Source organism: Lytechinus pictus, chromosome 14 (genome assembly GCF_037042905.1).
Source record: "Lytechinus pictus isolate F3 Inbred chromosome 14, Lp3.0, whole genome shotgun sequence".
NCBI classification, from domain to species: Eukaryota; Metazoa; Echinodermata; class Echinoidea; order Temnopleuroida; family Toxopneustidae; genus Lytechinus; species Lytechinus pictus.
This window is the reverse complement of record NC_087258.1, coordinates 14130222-14151517: the sequence shown is the minus strand read 5'-3', so window position 1 is coordinate 14151517 and position 21296 is coordinate 14130222. Positions and strand designations below refer to the sequence as shown.

Below are 21296 nucleotides of genomic sequence, written 5' to 3'. Positions count from 1 at the left end.
TGTGAATGCAGGAATAATTAATGGGTATTTTTCAGCCTAAAAAAGTTCTCGTAATTTAACGGGGATTCTTGTGATCGAGGCGGTTTGAAACCACCTAATGAGCATTTTTCATGCAATCCTGGTTTACAATATAAAGGAACTATAAATATTATAATGAAGGGTTTGATACCACAGTGGTCTTTTTAAACCCACATCAGCATTGTACCATAAGGTAGGAGAAACTCAGTATGCAGAAGAACATTAATTTGTCAGAAACCTGGATCTGAAAAGGTAAATTTATGAAAAAAGAGAAACTCCAAGAATTATGTTAATTTATTTATTATCAATTTGGCAATTACGATATCCAATAAAGATTTAACAATATCTGAATGAAAACGTTACGGTTAGTGAGTACATGTACAGGTGTAGCTTTAAAGCTGCCTGGGTTCGGAAAAGCTAACTTGAAACTGTGACCCCAGGATCTTCCTACCCAAAATCCCAGCGCCATTATATGATGTGTTATAGCGCCACCTTGTGACGCCAGCTAGTTCGTTACCAAAATATTATTCCTCGCCCCCTTTCGGCGCCGTGTTGTTAAGACAATGTTTCCTCATTAAATGGTAGGCCCAAATGTAATTATTGTGATCGTTGTGTCTTCTTTACTGTCGCAGATTATATAAAAATAATGATGGAAAAAATTAACCTAGATATTTCCTCACTACTTAAATATGCAACAAATTAAATTTTGTAGCTTTTATCATCAAGAATTAATGTTCCAGAAAATATGAAGTATTTCTTGATATTGCTCTTTTCTATTCTTTTTGTACATAGTATGATATTCAAGTAATATGAGGGCAGGAGGATTTGTTTTATTAATTTTTTCCTTGTAATTTGACATATTTTATTTTCTTGGTATGCTTAAATACATGTACCAACATATTTGAATGTTCTTCTCCCCAGTATCAAATTGAACCAACCTAAATGCTCAATACATGCTATTATTTATAAACTGTTTTCAGTTTCTGCTGTAAAATTAAGGCTGGGCCACTATTGTGCTTGTAGTACAAGAGTTTTCCATGCTGTGCCTGGCCATGACACCAAAACACTCTAGATACAACAATAGAACAACAATACCATGAAACTACTCAACTGAAACAAATTGATCAACATGTTATATCAATCATAGTATGGATAACTGAAAAGCATTGTTGCCTACATCATTGTATGATTCTGTGTACATTGTCTGCGTATATTTGTGCCCGATCTTGCTTATCAGGAAGTGTTGTACTGTGACGAGTGTGGGAGGTTTCGCCAACCACAGTGTTTAACAACAACGACAACCAGTGGTGGGCTTGTACAAATATTTCAAATGCAGACTGGGGCATTCACAATACAAAACCCATTATTTGTAGCAGTATGTACATGTGGTATTCTATTTCCTTTCAGCTTGTTTACTCAATATATGCAGTGTGGGGTGTATGTTTCAAAATTATGTAAATTTTTGTATTATACATGTACGGTATGGAAGTAATGTGGCTGGGCTGATAAAACCTGGTTAGAGTAGAGTGTTTCTCAAAATTTAAATATTTGATAACAGCTCAGAACAAGCTACTGGTAGATTTTATAGTTATAAATGTGGATATGGCAACCTTCTTTTGCATCAAAAGAGTTCTTAACAATTATCAGGAGACTGTTTTCAGACAATATGAGACTGCTGCCATCGCTATGTTTTTAAAATACTGCCCTTTAAAGCTGCCTGCCCTCAAATCTTCAAATTTTGAGATGTACAAAGTTTTATAAAGCCAGCCATTGCCTACATATAATGTACATATGATTGGCTCATATTAAATGATGTACATGTACCTACATGTATTATGCTGGGATTGCCGTGCCTTCCCTTTTGTGCCCACATCAATAGCCTTTTTTGCCCTTTTGAATGCCCTTGTTACACTGGTTCTGAGACGATTTTTCTACAAATTGCCTTGCCCTCTTATATGTACTGTATGTGCTCACTGCAAGGGCTGATGAAGTGTTGAGTGTTGTGGCCCAGTGGATTAGTCTCCGGATTTTGAAACAGAAGGTCTTGGGTTGGAATCCCAGCCGTCGTCATATCCTTCAGCAAGAATATCGGTTTCCAATGTGCTGCACTCATTCCAGGTGAGGTATTTAATGGGTACCATCAGGAAATAATTCCTCAAAGCTACGTTCACTGCAATCAGGGCCAGGGTAATATTAAGAAGTGCCTTGAGCATCTAACGCGATGGATATGTGCATACGAATACCCTATATTATCATCATTATTGATTACCTATCTGTATTTCAATTCCTTTCAGGTTTCGTTAATAACCCAGCACCATGACGGGCGACGGGAGCGGAGCAGCGTACACCCGCTTTGCGGAGGAAATGGACATTGATACGCTGGATCTTAAGGTCCGCAACAACTACGATAACTACGGTCGATGGCCTGCCATCAGGAGATGGTGTAGCCATCACAGGAAGACAATCGGCCTTCTAGCCTTTGCATTGTGCCTATTCTTTGTCGGTATCGTGATTGGACACTTTTTGCACTATGTGGTCATGGAGCACTGCGAAACCGAGACACACAATGAGACACACACCACACCTATGCCGCCTCCTACCACGGAGCCAGCTCCTCATAGTAATTACAGTGATATCCTGCACACCCTCATTAAGAATGATACGTTGGATTCGTATCTAAAGTAAGAATTAATTTTTGTTTTTATACATGTACATGTAACTATGTAAGCCACTGTATTTTTTCTTAATTTTAGTGCAGTACAGGGATGATCGCACTGATCCTCATTCAAAGTTGGAACATTGAAATCTATTTTTTTTGATAATATTTTGATGTACTTGTATCTTACATGCTGTTGCACGATTATTTGTTTTTCTTTTGCCTAATTGCATGCCAGCTTATGATGCAACAATGACTCGATGTGGAGATTCTTTGTTTTGAATTATCATCAATAGCAGGTTGCCTCATCCTCACACCTCCCTTTCATGTATTACTCATACCGGTAATTACTCCTCAAACATGGACAATAGGAAAATTAATTGTAATTCTGTTCATCGCTACAAGGAAAACCCAACAAAAGAATGAAATCATTATTGCCATAAAACACTGTTTCCTATCTGTATTGCACATGTATTTGTTTCATTTTTTAGATTTTAGGGGGGGGGGGTTGTGTGCACGAACAGAAAGTCTCTATTTCAAAGAAACAAAAAGAGGGATTTTCTCCAAAATTTGAAATGTGAGTTTATGTCACCCAAAGGATAGCTTCCTGTCAGATGTACATGTAAGACAGTAACAATTATGTGAAACACATATTAACAACAACCTTTAATGTGTATAGATTGGCAAAGCATTGTGGGCCATAATTAAATTGCAATTTGTGAACACCATAAGCATATGTGTACATTTACTTTCTCCGTTCAGTAGATCTGTGATGCAGAATGTGATTGTCTTTTCTTTAAAAATTTGAAAATATCAAATAAAATATTAAAGGCATCTGTCATATTTATATCTCCTTCTTTTTCTAAATGACACTTTTGCCCTTGTATGGTTCTACAGTTATTTTCATTTATGATACACTTTTTGTCAAACTGATTTTTTTCCTGCAAAAATGAAATTCATTATTGTGCCCAATATACATGTACATGTATGAGTGCAAGTTCAAGACCTAAATATGTTTTCCTTTTTTTTCTCCCTCTCAGACAATACACACAGCGGCCTCACTATGCAGCCTCTCCTGATAGTGAACAGATCATAGCAGGTATAAAAAATGCCTGGGCAAGTGCTGGGGGATTCAAGGTTTACACAAAGAAATACCAAGTCCAGCTATCTAGACCAAACAGGTGAGGATCAGGGTCATCTGCGATAAAGGGGTGTGATTCACTGATATGCGCCATTTGTGGGCACGTCGTGGTCTAGTGGTTCTGACTCTTTCCTTTCAAACAGTGGGTTCGAATCCTAGCCGTGGCGTGTTTTCCTTCAGCAAGAAATTTATCCACACTGTGCTGCACTCAACCCAGGTGAGGTAAATGGGTACCGGCAGGAAATAATTCCTCAAAAAGCTGTGTGCACCTGAATCGTTAGCCTAGCTTAGCCGGGTAATAATATTAGCATGGCCCGCTGGGAGAATAGTTTTCGGAACTGAAGTGGCTACCCTGCGTAAACATGCTGTTATTATTATTATTATTTGTGAGGGCAGAATAATATGCAACATAAAATGCATCTAAAAGCACTTTGTACTTTTACCCAGGTATTAGCACAACTACCCTGATCAAAAACCAAAATGGTGTCATGCTACCCCTCTTCTATTAAAATGAACTTCATTGGCTACAGTACCTGTTCCTGATAGAATACATTATCGAATACTTGTTCAAACCTATACATGTAAATCTCTGTCAACCACACATCCTTCTTACATGTACATTTCTTTATTATTTCAGCCACAAAGATCTACATACTCTCTTCGTTTTACAGCTGCTCCTTCCTATGTCATTCCGAAATCCATAAAATAAGGCCGGTTTCAACTCTTTTCAATCTCTTCCCCCCCCCCCCCCCATCGTTGGAACAAACTCCCTCCGTCTCTCCGTCTCTCCGAAACCTCTCTTTTCTTGACCTCTTCAAAAAACATCTCAAAACACACTTATATAACCATAAACATTAACTTGTCTTATGCCATCAACAGCGCTTTGTATCCTCTGGAAAAAGCGCTGTGATAAATCCAACTATTATTATTATCTGGTGCTAGGCATTCAAGGTATCCTATCCTATCGTATGGATGGAGAGTGGCAAATGTAGATAAATAAAAGCGTGCATCGGCACTGGAAGTATCTTAATATACGCGGTATTAGGCGTAATTAATACAGAAAATCTGCATAAACCATGGGTTCAACCGATGGTTTTAAATGCACCTTTGTGAATTTGGGCCTTTATATGTTTCCATTGACAGGACCCATCCCACTCGTTTTGATACATATGGTAACCCTCCAGTTTGCTGTAATACTACGTACTACCCAAACGATGACCCAGAAAACAATCTTCTACCAGGCTTTAATCCTTATGGCGCAAACATAGATATTGAGGTAAGTTATATGACATGTGATATGGAGGTTAAACTTCGGTCACAGTATAAAGGAAGGCTCTTTATTAAACAGCATATAAACCATTTAAAGGGTTGTACCGAACACAGTGAATCTTGTTCTATACGCCTACATGTATGTATTATTTGAATAGTGTCTCTCTTTTCTTCAGACAATCAGAAATATAGTATTTTGCATTTTGGTTTAAAAATTGTAATGGTCACTTGATCTCTATTGGAACACATGAATAGCAGGAGCATACTGAAACATATTATTTCTTGGCATATATTGTTTATAACTGTTGAAAAAGATTAGGACACTGTACATATTAATGTTAAAGGGATCGTTTAACTTTGTGAGCTGATGATTTAAGAAATTCTCAAACTGAGTTGAAACGTGCGTATGAGTGCCTGTAACAGACCACAATATAGGATGAAAAACTCTAATTTAGATACAAGTAGCAATTTATTAGCCTGATTTTTAGAACCGTCTAGTAGACGGGTTCAGCTTATGACCAGTTTTCTCCAATTCAAAAAGTCTGTTGGCTATTTTGACTGCCTTCTGTTGTGTGTATCTCCTGTACACACTATTAGCTGCACTGTACACTCAGTGTATACCTTGTACACACTGTATGTAGGTCATGCTGTGTTCATCTAGAATTAATGTGTTGTGGTGCACAGATTCCCTGTATACACATACATGTAGTCACTGAAACCAACTCCCAATTATTTTCAAACTTTGGTTTACATCTCCAAGGTTTTAAAATTGATCCTGTAAATATAATACTTTGAAACTTTTGAGATGGTATTTTTACACTATAAGCCTAATGTTTAGCCCATTTTCAGGAACCGAAAGGAGAATTTTTTAAATCAGAACAAAGTGAAATGATCACTTTAATAGAATACCTGTCTATGATGGCAGATGTGGTTTACGGTACACCATGTGGAGTGTTATAGAAACAGTGGATAGAAGAAGAAAAGAAATGGATAGGCGAGAAAGTGGAAATTTGAGAGTAGAGTAATCTTTCTTGAATGTAGTCCTGAAAAGGACTGTAAACCAGAAGAGATTGATGAGTTGAAAACAGCTTGATTAGTTGGATGGATGAGGAGATGCTGGCTTGAGTCGGCGAGTAGAGATGATGAGTAGAAGCAGTAGAGAGACTCGACGTTTTGGGCGGGTTGACTGTCCGTCTTCAGGACAGAAATGCCTTATTCTCTTAAATTTAACGAGGCCTTATCACAAGGGCAAAGTTTAGTTTATAAATCATATTTACACTCATTTACTTTATAGATGTTGATCTTTGAATGAACCCTAATTCCTTGTCACAGTTTTGCATACATAGGCCCAGTCATTTCTGATATCCATTTCTTTTCTTCTATCCACTGTTTCTATAACACTCCACATGGTGTACCGTAAACCACATCTGCGATTTGTACATGCCACCATGCAAACCTTCAAACAACATCCGTCTATGATGAGACTGCAGATTAAAATATTGCATCGTGGATAAGGATGCAGGATTTTCATTGGGTGGTTGAGGGCTCAAGATGGCGCTGTTTAAAATGACTGTTGCATTGTGGCTTTTAAGACCAACAACAGATAAAGATTTTAATAAAGAAAATACCAAGAATAACTGCTGGGGGGTTAATAGTGATGTGTGATATGTAATCATGGCAGAAAAGGTATTTTCTAAAATCATTTTGGTTCTCATTAGAATGAATACCTATTTTGTGACAATCTTCGATGTAGCAGTACCATGGAGAAAGTTTCTTGTTTCCTTGGTAACTAAAACTTTTTCTTCATCTAATCTTCACAGGCAGATCTGGTTTATATCAACTATGGAACTTGGCGCGACTTCATAACATTAAAAGAAATAGCAAACATCCCCATTGAAGGGAAAATATGCCTTGTCAGGCAAGGCAAGCTGAACATTAGATCAATTGTAAGTATCCCTGTATGCTCATCAGTGAGTACAATATTAAAGCAATATTGACTGGCCTCGGGGCGATACGACATATATCGCCCAAACTAGATTTATATCGCCCGAGTCGTAGAGGAGGGTGATATCAATTTAGTGTGGGCGATATATGTCCTTTCGCCCCCAGGCCAGTCAATATTGCTATTATTAACCAAATCAGACATCTAGAGCAAAAATCGTTAAATTTAGATATTTTAAAGTTTATCAATGAGAATCTAGTTTGTCATGTTGAGCAGACTGGGCCTCTGAACTAGCATTGTGACGTAATTGAAATGACTGATCCCTGGCCTAGGGACGCAGTATCCAGCGTTGTCTCAACTTGATTGCCATTGTGACGTATAGCACTGTGCGGTTCAAGGACGCGTACAATAACGCGTAGAATACCCGGATGTTAGCTCTGCTTTATTGCCCGCTACAATTTCCACGCATTTTTTCATTGACTTTCCTGAGCGGGCAATAAATTGGGCCCGTGGATAAACAATTGGAAATTTATTGACCGGCCATTCGATCCCAGTCTTAAGCAGGCAACAATGTATCAAAGTTGCCCTGCTCAGATGTCTGATACGGTTAATAATAGGTAATAAAGAAAAAGAAATGCCTTATTCTCTTGAATTTAACGAGGCCTTATGACAAGGGCAAAGTTTGGTTTATAAATCGTATTTACACTCATATACTTTATAGATTTTGATCTTTGAATGAACCCTAATTCCTTGTCACAGTTTTACATGCATAGGCCCAGTCATTTCTCATTTCTTACTGTTTACCCCTTGAAAAGACAAGGGCTCTGTATGTAAAATTTATTACATCCAACATAAAGAGTTGTGCGCGATTCGGTGGATTCACGATACGGCACGCCATCTATCAGGTGCAGCGCACAGGCCTAAATTTGCAGTGCATCATGGGAAAAAGTCGACATCTATTGCGCATGCTAGTACTTCAGTGAATGTATGCAATTATTCAGCGCTGGTTGACCGCTCAACTGGATATGCTTTTTACTAGGGTCCAGGAGGTAGGAGAGAAATTTGCCCACATATTTCTTTTCAAAATATAGACCATGTTTGATGAATTCTTGCCATATGGTTAAAATTCATTTTTGAAGCACTAGCAATGTGTGCTGCCTGCGTGCGATGTCGACCCCAAAGTTAGACATTTGGCCTGGTCGCTGCAATCGATAAATGGTGCACCATATTGTGAAGCATCAGCAGAATGGGTGATTTCAAGTTCAGTGTTGACCTTTTGGTGTTGGTGTTAGGTCAATTTTTATATGAGTATAACACCAAACATAAAAGAAAGATGGATCTGAAAAGTCACTCGCTAGATGTTGAGCTGTCAATATTGTGATCTGTATCATTTGTGCAAACTCAGAATAGGTTTTCGAGCTACATCTAGGAGATGCAGTCCCAATTGTGCTTTCAACACCAACACCAGACTTGAAATAACCCATTAAATGAATATATTTAATTTAATAATAATCTACCTCCCTTTCCTCTCTATATATTCTCTTTACTCTTCCTATGTGATAGGCCAGGGCATGCCGTTATCATGGTGGGATAGCCCTCGTGGTGTTCCCAGATACCCTTCACTACACCCCAAACATTACCAAGGATGCCGACCCCAACACCTGGTGGCTACCGGTCAATGCTACCATCCGGGACCCGGTCAGAATGGCCTTTGGTGACCCTCTAACACCGTTCCTGCCTTCTCTCGGTAAGACGACAAGACTCATTTTATCTAGGAATGTCTACTCTGGAGGCCTTGGCACGGTATCATGAAGTTTAGCCATTGATCTTAGGGCTGATCTCTGCAATTGATTGCTTTGATTGTGTATGATCAGGGGCCCATCTTAGAAAGAGTTGCAATTGATCCGATTAATCGCAACTATGATAAGCCAGCAAAATCAACATATAGAATGCATGTTTGTTCAAAAGATTTTCTAGATATGAATGTATATTCATGAATTCATTGATTTCTTGACAAGTTGGTGTGTTCTCCTTTGTTTACAAAGGACATTTTACAAATTTACTGTAGAAAAAAATTATGACACTGATGGATTTCCATAGAGTTACATTTGATTGGATTGATCATAACTCTTTGTAAGACAGGGCCCAGTTGTGAATATCTACCCCATGATCAATCACTAAGTTTTATGTTACAAACCCCAGGTTATTTATAGCCTTTGCATACATGTAGGTTTGTGTGCATGGGATATGAAGTCAGTGATGTGAAGCAATGCGAGACACTAAGCACACCCAAACTCGACTACTGTAGCCTGACATCTAAAGTTCTTGTGATGATGACATTGATTTCCCCTATTAACATGTTTTGGGAAGATAGTGGACTCGTACGCGACAATTAGATGCCGTTGATTGTACGTCAACCGACAGATACAGATATTAAAGCAATGTACTGGCAATAATAGGTGCTTGCACATGCTTTGTACGTTGTTCCGCTCCACCAGTCATGTACTATGCATGGAACACAAAGTACACAATTATGAAATAAATGCACAACAATCCACTGGTCAACATCCAAACTTACAAACCCCCAATGGCACTTTTAATGATATACACTGCATTTTGTTTTATTAATGGCATTGTGTTTGTAGTCTAGCATTGCAATTGAGCACCGTAGGCACTTTGCAACCAGTATAACACACGTCACAAGTATTCAATTTTATTAAAACTCTCAAACTGAAACTGTCTCTGTGAACCCTTTTTAATGGGAGGTGTGCGGATGTAATCGTACGCATAAATGAATTTTTGATCGAGTTAGAGTACTTTCTCCCCATTAAGTAGACTTTTTATGAATCCGTCTCTTTCTGAATATTCATTTTCAAAGGCCATTTGTGATTCTGTGTGTGCTTTCTATAATGTGCATTGTGCTTTGTGATGCGTTTTTTTCTGAGCCCTGTCCTCAAAGATTTGCAATTAATTCTGTTCTCATCTATGGAAAGCCAACGATCTCAACCTCTATTATGCATGTGTCTGCTGAAAGCATTTTCAAAAGTGAATGATTTATAGTGATGCATGCGTAATTGTCATGATAAATCAGAATGCTCACTATTTTCGAAAGGATTAAGCGTACATTTCCCGCATGAATTATAATGACATTGATGGATTTCTGAAGTTGATTGTATCAATCACTGCTTCTGTAAGACGGCCCAACCGTTACTGGTTCCTCGTTTATCTTCACAACAGTCAAAGCAGGGCTCCACACTAATACCTTTTTTCTTCTGGTCCAATCAGTCATGTCGGACCAGTAGATACCCGGATTTTCAACTTTTTACTGGTCTGAACCTTAAATTTACTGGTCCCCCAAAATGAATAAAAGCATTCAAAATTATTATGCTGTCGTTTAGTGATTTTATTCCCCCCCTCAAAAAAAAAAAAACCTAATAAACAGTACACACTCACAAAATAATTCATGGGAGCAGTTTCTCAATTTTGGAGAGCCATTTTTATAATGTACAAAAGAGGAGAAAAGATCATTTGTATCAGTTTGATATATTTTTACTGGTCATGTCGGACCAGTAAATCTGGGTATTTCTGAAAAGGTACTGGCCCAACAGCAATTTTTACTGGTCTGGGACCGTAGGACCAGTTCTTAAGGATTATTTGCCAGACATACGATTTATGAAGCCTTTTCAGTAGTAGACATTGAGATATTTACTCTACAAGGTCTCCTTCTTGAAGTCCCCTTATAGAATACCTTTTCGTCAATTTATAGGAATTGATGATAGAAACCTTTTCATTGCCTTTGGGAACATTCCAATAACTTGGGGAGTTTGGGGGTTACCAAAATGATAAGAATTTTTTTCTTTCTAAAATCCTATACTGCATTCAGAAAGTGTACCTGGGACTAAAACTTTTTTGGGGGTATGAATATCATGCACCACCTTTTCAGAAATTTTCTGGGAAGTCCATGATGAGGGATTTTATAGTTCTCTTGAATAGATGTCAGGAAAGAAGAATAAAGTTGAGTTATCACTCTATTAACCGTAAATAGACTGGGCCATTTCAATGCCTGATTGCGATGAAAATCAGTCTTCTCATGGTTAATTTAATTGATTGATATGTAATGAAATTGGTAGGCTTTCCTTTTTCTTATGTGCCCCAAGTAAAGAAAGGTTGACTGTGAGAGATAGCATGGACATGTTGATAAGATTTTCTATGTCTATGTCATAGCCCTTCACCAACAGTATCACTTGCATTCATTGTCAATTGCTTTCCTTTTTCTAATTTAGTTTAGAAATTTATTTAACTTTTTGTTTTAGCTTGAATTCATTTGTTCTAATTCGTGCACTTGTGACCTTTTGCTCCCCACTCCATCTTTTGCTTAATAGAGTATGGTTCTGTGAATGATTCAGCGCAAGCGTCAAAGCTACAAGGTATGATTTGCCAGACTCACCCGACTATAAGCTTCTTTCATTCTTATTCAAAGACAAGAGTGCTGTGATTAAATAATCAGAGATATGCTTCTATCTTTATATGTGTGCACCCTCAACTAATAGGTTAGAGGAACAGATTAATCCTCTTTTAAGCTTATGGGTTTTCAATATTCTACAGGGTTTTAAATAGAATTTCTTTGGACTAACACTTGATACTAACACTATATATATATACTACCATGTAGTTCTGTCATGTTGGTTTTAGGTTTGTACGGGGTATTGTTGCACTCACTGAATAATATGAAGAATTTACCTAGTTGGTTAGAACTGAAAACAAGAGAATCAAACTCATGCCAGATCTCCTGGCCCATGCATATTCCTTGCACTTTAGTTCATGCACGCACATGCAGTTGCACGGACTGCCCATCCCATTTTCCAATATTCAGTAAATGGTATCTTTCAAGATTTGTATTGCCCATTGGTGTGAACTTGCCATCAATCTTGTATACTAGATTCTTTGCAAAAAATAGCTATATATAAATTTGTTTTTCACTTGATTTGACTTTCTGCGTCATATTCATTTAAAACATTTTGATTGTGCCAGAGTGACAGAGGCCACTTTCCTATTCTATAGAACCCTTTGCTGTCAGTTCAAAGCTCCTCTTCTCAACCAATGTCTATACATGTAGCTGTGATATTCACAATAAAATGTACACATACATATTATCGTGAATATGTATGTATAATGTAGCCTCACCTCTTTGGACTTCAAATTTCCTTGCACTTTCTTACATCAGCCCGCTTTACTTCATTTATTTCTTCACACTAGGAATGTATCAATAGGTTGAGGCTGTTGTATGCCTCTTCTAAAGCAATCCAGAAACTGCTTGCTGTGTACTATTTCTCAAAGGGCTCTAAAGGTAATTCTGCTTCTCCCATGATTGGGGACTTTCCCCTTTCATAAATAGGGGATTCCCCCTGCCCCACCCACCTTCTGTCATTGCATGCAGTCCGTTTGTCATATCCTTCATACACTATCTATTTCACAAAGGGCACTAAAGTTAATTCTGCTTCTCTAATGAATAGTGAATTTCCCCTCTTGCATGAATAGGGGATTCAATTTCAATATATATATTCAATATGTAAGCACAGTATTCTTCAGTTTGAAATTACAAATGGTGTCTGAAAAAAAACTATGTGTTTGTTTTGTGTGTAATGGATAGATTTTATACTATACCGCAAGCAGCCTACCCAGGAACTGATTAGCATACGGGTAATAGCTCGATAGGCCTAGGACTTGGTCCAACGTTAGAATTGGTCCAGATTGGTTAAACATCAGCAAGGACTCGGTCTACACGTAGATTAACTTAAAGAGGGATATAAGACAAATATGTCGGCTGTTTCCTCCAAAAGCACATTGGGAATTACTAATCCTTGGTTGGACTGGCAACTATTTTTTCCTTGGCGCTTCGGGAAAACAGTAATTTCCAGACTAACCTCTGATAAATAATTCCCACTGTTCTTTCTCAGAGCCTGATATACATGTATTTGTATACTACATGTATGTACAGTTGAGGCCAAAACTTTACATACAATATACACCCATGGAATTCAGTGAAATTTGTTCGCTTGCCAAACATCGTCAAATTTACTATATCTTCAAAAAAATAAATACTACCACGACGAATTTGGTATCAAATGAAAGTGTATTAAGCTCTTTCACATGATTGGGATGCCATTGGGATTAAAGTATATTTCGGGTGGAATTTTCATTGAAGAAAAAAAGTAATATTAGTGCCAAATGTGTTCTATTGTTTTGTTATTACATTTTCAGACATCGTTTCATAGAAATATATAAATGTCAAATCTATGATTTATATTAAATTTTCTATCATATGTCACTACTGAACAAAAAAGTGTAATCTGAAATGTTTGTGTCGAGAAGTAACTAGCACAAATATGAAATGTTTTTGTCAAGTTTTTATTTTTGATTTGTCTAAAATATGAAGATTTTTTTGGGAAAAATGACACCTCAATATTTTTCAGCTCCTGATGACAAAGCAATGTGATGAAGAGGCATGACATACTCATTTGTTTGATATCAAATTTGTCATGATAGCACAAATTTTTTATAAGATAACAGTTAATTTTATGATGTTTGGCAAATGTCAACTTTTCTTTGGATTTCCTGGGTGAATGTAAACTTCTGGCCTCAACTGTATATCTATATATTCATGGTCCTGATTTATTAGTCTGCAGGCACAGACCCCACATGGGCACTTTTAAATCAAGTGGGTCTTGAGAGGGAAGTCTACACCGATGTTTTGAGGGTTCCATGACATTTGCTCCGGCGACAATTGCTCCGCTGCAAATTCCACACATTAATGAAATGACAAACTAAAACCCTGGATTTTTAATAACGCTATACCCTACCCTAAACCTAACATAAAACCCTATTGCAACCCTAACCCTATATCTTAGACGAAATAAAACCCGAAGTAATTGTCGCTGGAGCAAATGTGTCAACGTTTTTCAGAAACGATGGGTTTGTGCCTGTCAAGTGTCAACTAATTAATCATTATGGTTTCTCCGTCATGGTTATGGTGATAATAGCATTCATAATTAATAGATATTTAATCAACGTTATAACCAGAACCACTATAATCAGAATCGCTATTATTATTCGGGGGCGGTATTCTGAACATTGTCTTTTCTCTATATTTTTTTTTTCTCGGAGATATGACAAGATCAGTATTCTGGTGGATGTTATAACTTTTGTCACAAAAATTGTCATGAATTTTGTCTCTTCTCTTTTAATAGCGCGCAACAAAAATATGCGGCTTTAAATGCACGTAATCCTTTTATACAAGCAAAGGATATGACAAAATTTATGACGGGGATAGCAGTCATAAATTTTGTCATATATTTTAGTACCAAATATCCCAAATAACTGCCGACTAAATGTCATGCAAATAACCATATTTAGATTAGATTGTGGTATTACTTTCACTCATCATCCATGACAATTTTCAAAAATATTTTTTTCATGCTACAGTTAGTTAGGCCCTACATATTAATTCCTCCTTTTTCCTCTCCTTTCCTTCTTTTTCTATTTTTCTTCTAAAATCCTTCACAGCTCTATGTCTCTCTCTTTGTAATAAAGCACATATATATGCGTAGTTGCACGATGCCAGCAACTGTATTTGGAATACGCCCTACCTGCCACGTGGCCTACCTATTGGTTAGAAGGGCTCCCACTGGGAACTAACGATCATTTGGATTGGTTTGCTTCCGAAAATATGGGCGGGAACTTAATAGAGAGAGATATGACAGGGAAAAGACATTGATCAGAATACCGATTTGTGACAATCATAGCGATGTCATATTTGTCGGAGAGAAATGACAAAATTTGTGACAAAAGTTATGACAGTGTTCCAGAATACCATCCCAGGATCATAATTAAACATCCTTTTAAAGTTAATTCCAACATTAGTAATATGATCATTTGGTTGCATTCACCTTTAACCCATTCGGTTACTGTGGTGACCATCACAGTTGTAGTACGGTACTAATCATTATTGCCATGATCACATCTTGGTGGGTATATAACTACATTTTTTTTCATCTTCAAATATTTTCATGATTTGGTATTACATTGTATGTACATACATAATGTATATGCATTATGAATGGCAATATTCATGTACATCTACTTTTAATTGCATGCACCTAATGAAAAATTAATATGTCATTGAAACTTGTAAAATTCTTATTAACTGAATTGAGTCTCTTGCATTGCAGAATGATACTTGGTACATGTCATGATTTTCCATGATGGTATACTTTTAACTACTGGCTAGGACTCTTGTGAAAATGAACAAGTGTTTAACATCCACAACTTTTCTCTATAAAGCCAATCAAATGCTCGAGTTCAGGAGCTTATTAATGATGGTAGCTTGTAACTTGCCTTTGATGCGGTTTGTGAAAAGGGGACTCTGTCATTGAGTGTACCCATCAGTCATGATAATACTAAAGGCACTTGAAAGAAAAAAAAGAGGATGAAATAAAAAATACCATACTTTTACTACAAGATGAGGAATATGAAAGTTGCCAGTCTTCTTTTTGAGAGACATTATTCACCGATCATCTGTGGCTGGAGCTCATGACATGCACAGCTTCTTCAGAATTTGTATTTTTATATTATTTTTAATGAGAACCCTTTTAAAGACCCTGACCGGTGTAAAAACAGTCATATATCAAAATAAAGGTAATGATTCATACAATAAAAATATTACATATATCTCCTTCCATTTCTGACAAATATTAAATAAAAATCAAAGAAACTGCTCCTCCAAAGTACGCTTCGATTGAGCACCCCCACGTCGCCTGGAAATGATGACGTCACGTTGTGTCAGGAGGGTTGTGATTCCATAGGTTTGTGTACAAAAGCATTGGGTATTTTCTTCCATTTCCATGTTATGAATCCATATTTTTTGTTCGTTTTCAGATGAAAATGGCACTCAAAATTATTCACTGTTCAAATTGTTGTAAACCTACAACTATTCACTACCTTTTTTGTGATTTCTTTGTTTGGCTCTTATTGGGCCTAAATTGCTATGTCAGGAAAAGTTGTTTTACATAATCTAAATGCAGATAGAATTGAAATCTGCGCCAAATAAGCAGGAAATAAAATATGGCAAAAACTAGTTCAAAACTGTAGATTTCATAAATTCAAGCTTGTGGGTAAAAATATATGTGATATCCCTCTGTGATAGAAGTGAAGAGAATGAAATGCGTTATCTGGAAAGCAAAAAATCACCCAGTTTTTCTGTGTACAAACCTATGGAATCACGACGCTTCTTACACAACGTGACGTCACGGTCTCGAGGCAGGTGAAAAGCACAATAAAGCCTATTTTCTAAGCGGGGTTCGAAGCCCGATAATTGGAATATTCACAAGCAAAATACTCATCTGGGAAGCGGTGAAAATGCATAAAGCATACCTTGCTGTATTAGTCTGGTCTGTTAGCGAAATTATGTGGACACGGTGGACAAAAGCATGATTCTTTCTCCAGACCTTTGTTTATGTATAAGAATTAAAAATGGGGTATGCTCCAAAAAATCTGGCTGCAGGAACAGTGAAAAAATGGGTGAAAATGTCAGAATTTATGAGTTTAGATTGGTCTGATATATAGACTAGCGCTAGTGCAAAACTCAATAGCAGTGCATTATTTTGCATTGGTTTAGTTCTTGAATTCAGACCCCTTTTGCACAGAGTTCTGTTAGTCCTCACATCTCAATGCACCAAATATCTGAATGCAGATGCTAAACAAGCCGAAGGGTGACGGTGGAGGGGGTTGAATGTTGGTGTGTATGTACATATTTTGGTCTTGGGGTAAAGATGTGCATTACACATTTTTTGCATGGAAATTGGAAATTGCGTTGCCATGGTAACAGTGTATTATGACAAAAATAAGGTAGAAATCTTGCAGTTAGAACTACTTCCTCTGTTTTCATCCGATTCTCATGAAATTTGGCACACACATTGGTCTTGAGATGAAGATGTCTAAGACACATATTTGTGTGTCTTTCAGAAATCTTGTTGCCATGGTAACAACATATATGGTAAAAATTGGGGAAAAAACTTACAATTCAAAGTAACTGCTTCATCAGTTTTCGATCAAATCACATGAAATTTGGCATACACATTGGTATTGAAGTAAAGATGTACAAGGCACTATTTGAGTGTCTTACAAAAATTGTGTTGCCATGGTAACAACATATTATATGGCAAAATTTAGGTAAAATCCTTGCAATTTGAACTAATTCATCAGTTTTGAACCAATTCTCATGAAATAATTATGGCTCACACATTGGCCTTGAGGTAAAGAACCTTTTTTGCATTTGTCAGAGAGTGCATTGCCTTGGTAACCACATATAACCAGAAATATGGGGGAAAACTCATTGTGGATCAATCTACTTCTCAGTTTTCAGCCTGAGCTCATAAAAGTTGACACAAATATTCATTTAGGGTAAAGATTCATATTCAGTGTTAAAAGGGAATCCAGCCTTGGTCATAATGTTGTGTGCATGGAAAAGGAGAAAAATAAGAATGGTAAAAGTTTGAAAGAAATCGGACAAGCAAAATAAAGTTATGGCTGCCTTAAAATTAAGATCCCTAAGGCTACTAGTATGTAGATTCCAAATTGGCAACTGGGTAAGTAAATTATGACAAGGGGCGAGGCCGCAAGGACAACTTTCCTATAAGACTTGTACTTAATTATCAGGATTTTTGGTTTTCTCCTAAATCCTTACTCCATTGGGGCTGTAATATAAACCCGGTAGTATAATGTTTTACGTCCTCATGAAAGAAAGATATAATTTGAAGTAAAACTTTTGAAAAAGAAATTTTAGCCAATTAATTATTCCAGTACATGGAAGAGTGGTCCTTGCCTTACATCACTATGACATCACATATGCGGCCAATTTGAAGTCTTCATGGGTATTGTGATTACCAATGATATTCACAACTTTCTTATGGTTTAATTGTCCGATATTGTTCAAACTTTGACCTATAAACTTGTCTCAGTTTTCCTTTTCCTCTAAAAACAAGTGTTTATTTGGGTTGGATTCTCCTTTAACGTAATAGCGCAGGGTATTAATCACCTTCAATAATATCTATAGGTTCTTTTTTGGGGGGGACGAAGGAGGTCCTTAAAAACTGACAACATAAAAATATAGAAGGTTAAAGGCCATGACCATTAGGAACTCTTAAAAATTATTACGACTAGGAACTTAACCCCCAACCCCCCAAAAAAAAGGGGGGGAGAAAAATCCTCTACACTTCAGCGTATTAATTAATTTAGTTGCATGATTAAAGGTACACTTTATAATATGTCAGAAAAAATATACTTGGAGAGAGAGAGTAAAAAAAGGAGAGAGGAAACGGAAGGAGATGGTATGGTAAAGCTCAAAATCAAGAGTGATGTGATAAAGTTAAAAAGAAAGAGTAGGAACGGAATATGAATAAAAGACTAAGTACTAGGAGAATATAGACAAACAATGGTTAATAATTGGGTACCGTAAACAATTTTCTATCAAAGCAGAATGCATTAAACTTCAAATGGTCTGAATTGCAAAGGACTCTACTTACCTTTTAAGGGGGGGGGCATTTTTCTGCTCAAAAAATATATCAGCCCCCTATTTTTTTCGGGGGGGGGGGGGGTTTAAGTTCCTTGACATAATCTTTTAACTTTTACTTTTATGAGGTCATTTTCTAAAAAAAAGAAAAGGAAGTAAGGTCTTGCTTTGAAAATGGAAAGACCCATAAGGGGCAAAGGTGTAAACTGGTTTGAGCATGGGGAGGTAGAACTAAAAGTGGTATGGGGAGGGGTGCACATCTTGGGGAGGTGGAAATAAGTTTTGGAAAATCAGCTGTTGAAAGTAGAAGGGGTACACATTTCGTTTTGCTTGCCAGTGTCGGAGCTCCTCTGCTTCAGCGGAAGGTTTCACATTCACCCAGTGTACACCCAGCCTATGCCCTTGAAGGATGCTTATTTTAAGAGTGTTTATCATGTTTAATGTTCCTAATGGCCACCGCCTTTAACCTTCTTTATTTTGATGTCAGATTTTAAGGACCAATCCCGCCCCTCTGCCAAAAAACCTAGAAATATTATACTGAATGTGATTAATACCCCCCACACTCTGGCGTAAACATTTTAATGCAGTTGAGTTTAGAACAGCGCTTCTCAACTGGTGCCTCTCGGCCCACTGGTGGGCCGAGAAACACTTGCAGGTGGGCCGCGATAAGCTCAAGAGAGAGAAATAAAATAGGGAAAACAATAGTATACACTATTATACCTTTCTGAACATGTTAAGATGTTTTGTCCGATCGGTCTATCTAAAATCTAAGCATACTTTTTTGTTATCATGCATGCTGCAAAGCATATACATGCACACTTCACTGTGATGTTTTCGATCTAACTTTGATGTAAACCTCATGTGCATGCATGTTGTGTATCATAGTAGTTAATTGTCGCCCATTTATCGGACATTTCTGAATGCAGATTAGTTCTCAAACTGCTTGTTGCGAATGTGCTTCAGAGCTTTGTGTTCAAATTTCATGAAACGTTTGTTTTTTCATCAAAATTGACGGTTTTTTTATTTTTCGGTAGGTGGGCCTCGAAAAAAAATATGAGAGTCAAAGTGGTCCTCGAGTAAAAAAAGGTTGAGAAGCACTGGTTCAGAAGACATTTAGAATTTAATATGAATCTTTACCCCAAGATGAATATTTCTTCCAACTTTTATGAGCACTGACTGAAAACAGGGGTAGTATGATCCACAATGACTGAGTTTTCCTGCATTTCTGGCTATCATATGTGGTTACCATGGCAATGCACTCTCTGACAAATGCACACAAAAAATGGTTCTTCCACATCGTTACTTCAAGGCAAATGTGTGAGCCAAATTGCATGAGAATTGGTTAAAACTGATGAAGTAGTTCTTCAAATTGCAAGGTTTTTACCTAAATTTTGCCATATAATATGTTGTTACCATGGCAACACAATTTCTGAAACACACACAAAAAGTGCCCTGTACATCTTTACTTGAATACCAATGTGTATGCCAAATTTCATGTGAATTGATTGAAAACTGATGAAGCAGTTTGAATTGTAAGTTTTTTTTCCCAATTTTCACCATATGATATGTTGTTACCATGGCAACAAGATTTCTGAAAGACACACAAATATGTGTCTTAGACATCTTCACCTCAAGACCAATGTGTGTGCCAAATTTCATGAGAATCGGATGAAAACAGAGGAAGTAGTTCTAACTGCAAGATTTCTACCTTATTTTTGTCATAATACACTGTTACCATGGCAACGCAATTTCCAATTTCCATGCAAAAAATGTGTAATGCACATCTTTACCCCAAGACCAAAATATGTACATACACACCAACATTCAACCCCCTCCACCGTCACCCTTTGGCTTGTTTAGCATCTGCATTCAGATATTTGGTGCATTGAGATGTGAGGACTAACAGAACTCTGTGCAAAAGGGGTCTGAATTCAAGAACTAAACCAATGCAAAATAATGCACTGCTATTGAGTTTTGCACTAGCGCTAGTCTATATATCAGACCAATCTAAACTCATAAATTCTGACATTTTCACCCATTTTTTCACTGTTCCTGCAGCCAGATTTTTTGGAGCATACCCCATTTTTAATTCTTATACATAAACAAAGGTCTGGAGAAAAAATCATGCTTTTGTCCACCGTGTCCACAAGTAGGGCATTTTTTACGCTAACAGACCGGACTATATTTAGTAGCTTATAAGCTTTCGATTGGTATATAATTTATCAATTTCATTTTCGGGTCCGGTCTGGATCTTTAAGTATTAACGAAACCCCAGGACCACTGAATGGAGATAGAGAAATTCTTTGTTTTTACCGTAGGAGTGGGCTATAAATGGGTGATTTTGGGTTTTACTTTGGCAACAGTTTTTTTGTGTTCCTTTTATCTTATCTCAACATGAAATTACAATATTTTTTGTCTCGGGTCCGAGAAAAAAGTGTGCCAGGCCAAAATCCAAAATCACAGTTTTGGCCACAACTTCTTTATTTGGTGGTCTTTTTCTCGAGTTTTGGTGTCTATTCATATGTTTTTTGGGGTAGGCAATTTGTTTTTCCAATAATTATTACTTTTAAACCATTATTTGTAGAGTTAAAAGGTAATTTAACCTCAATTCACCCATTTTTAAGCCCTTTTTCAGCCAAAAAGTAGGTTTCATCATCCTGGGGATCTTGGATATTAGATGATACGAGTTCAACAATAGCAAGCA

General features: G+C 37.1%; 1 protein-coding gene across 2 annotated transcripts; it reads left to right on the top strand.

The window, feature by feature from the left end:
* Nucleotides 1-1239: 1239 nt before the first annotated feature.
* On the top strand, nt 1240-11536 carry LOC135156687 (glutamate carboxypeptidase 2 homolog). 2 transcript variants are annotated; one of them, XM_064109662.1, is made up of 7 exons: nt 1240-1393; nt 2313-2699; nt 3715-3855; nt 4959-5091; nt 6905-7030; nt 8590-8773; nt 11409-11536. In XM_064109662.1, the coding sequence occupies exons 2-7, from the start codon at nt 2335-2337 to the stop codon at nt 11519-11521; spliced, it is 1062 nt and encodes a 353-aa protein (XP_063965732.1). In that variant the 5' UTR covers nt 1240-1393; nt 2313-2334; the 3' UTR covers nt 11522-11536. The 2 variants fall into 2 exon arrangements, with proteins under 2 accessions (XP_063965732.1, XP_063965733.1); XM_064109663.1 differs by lacking the exon at nt 1240-1393 and adding an exon at nt 1542-2136.
* Nucleotides 11537-21296: the final 9760 nt, after the last annotated feature.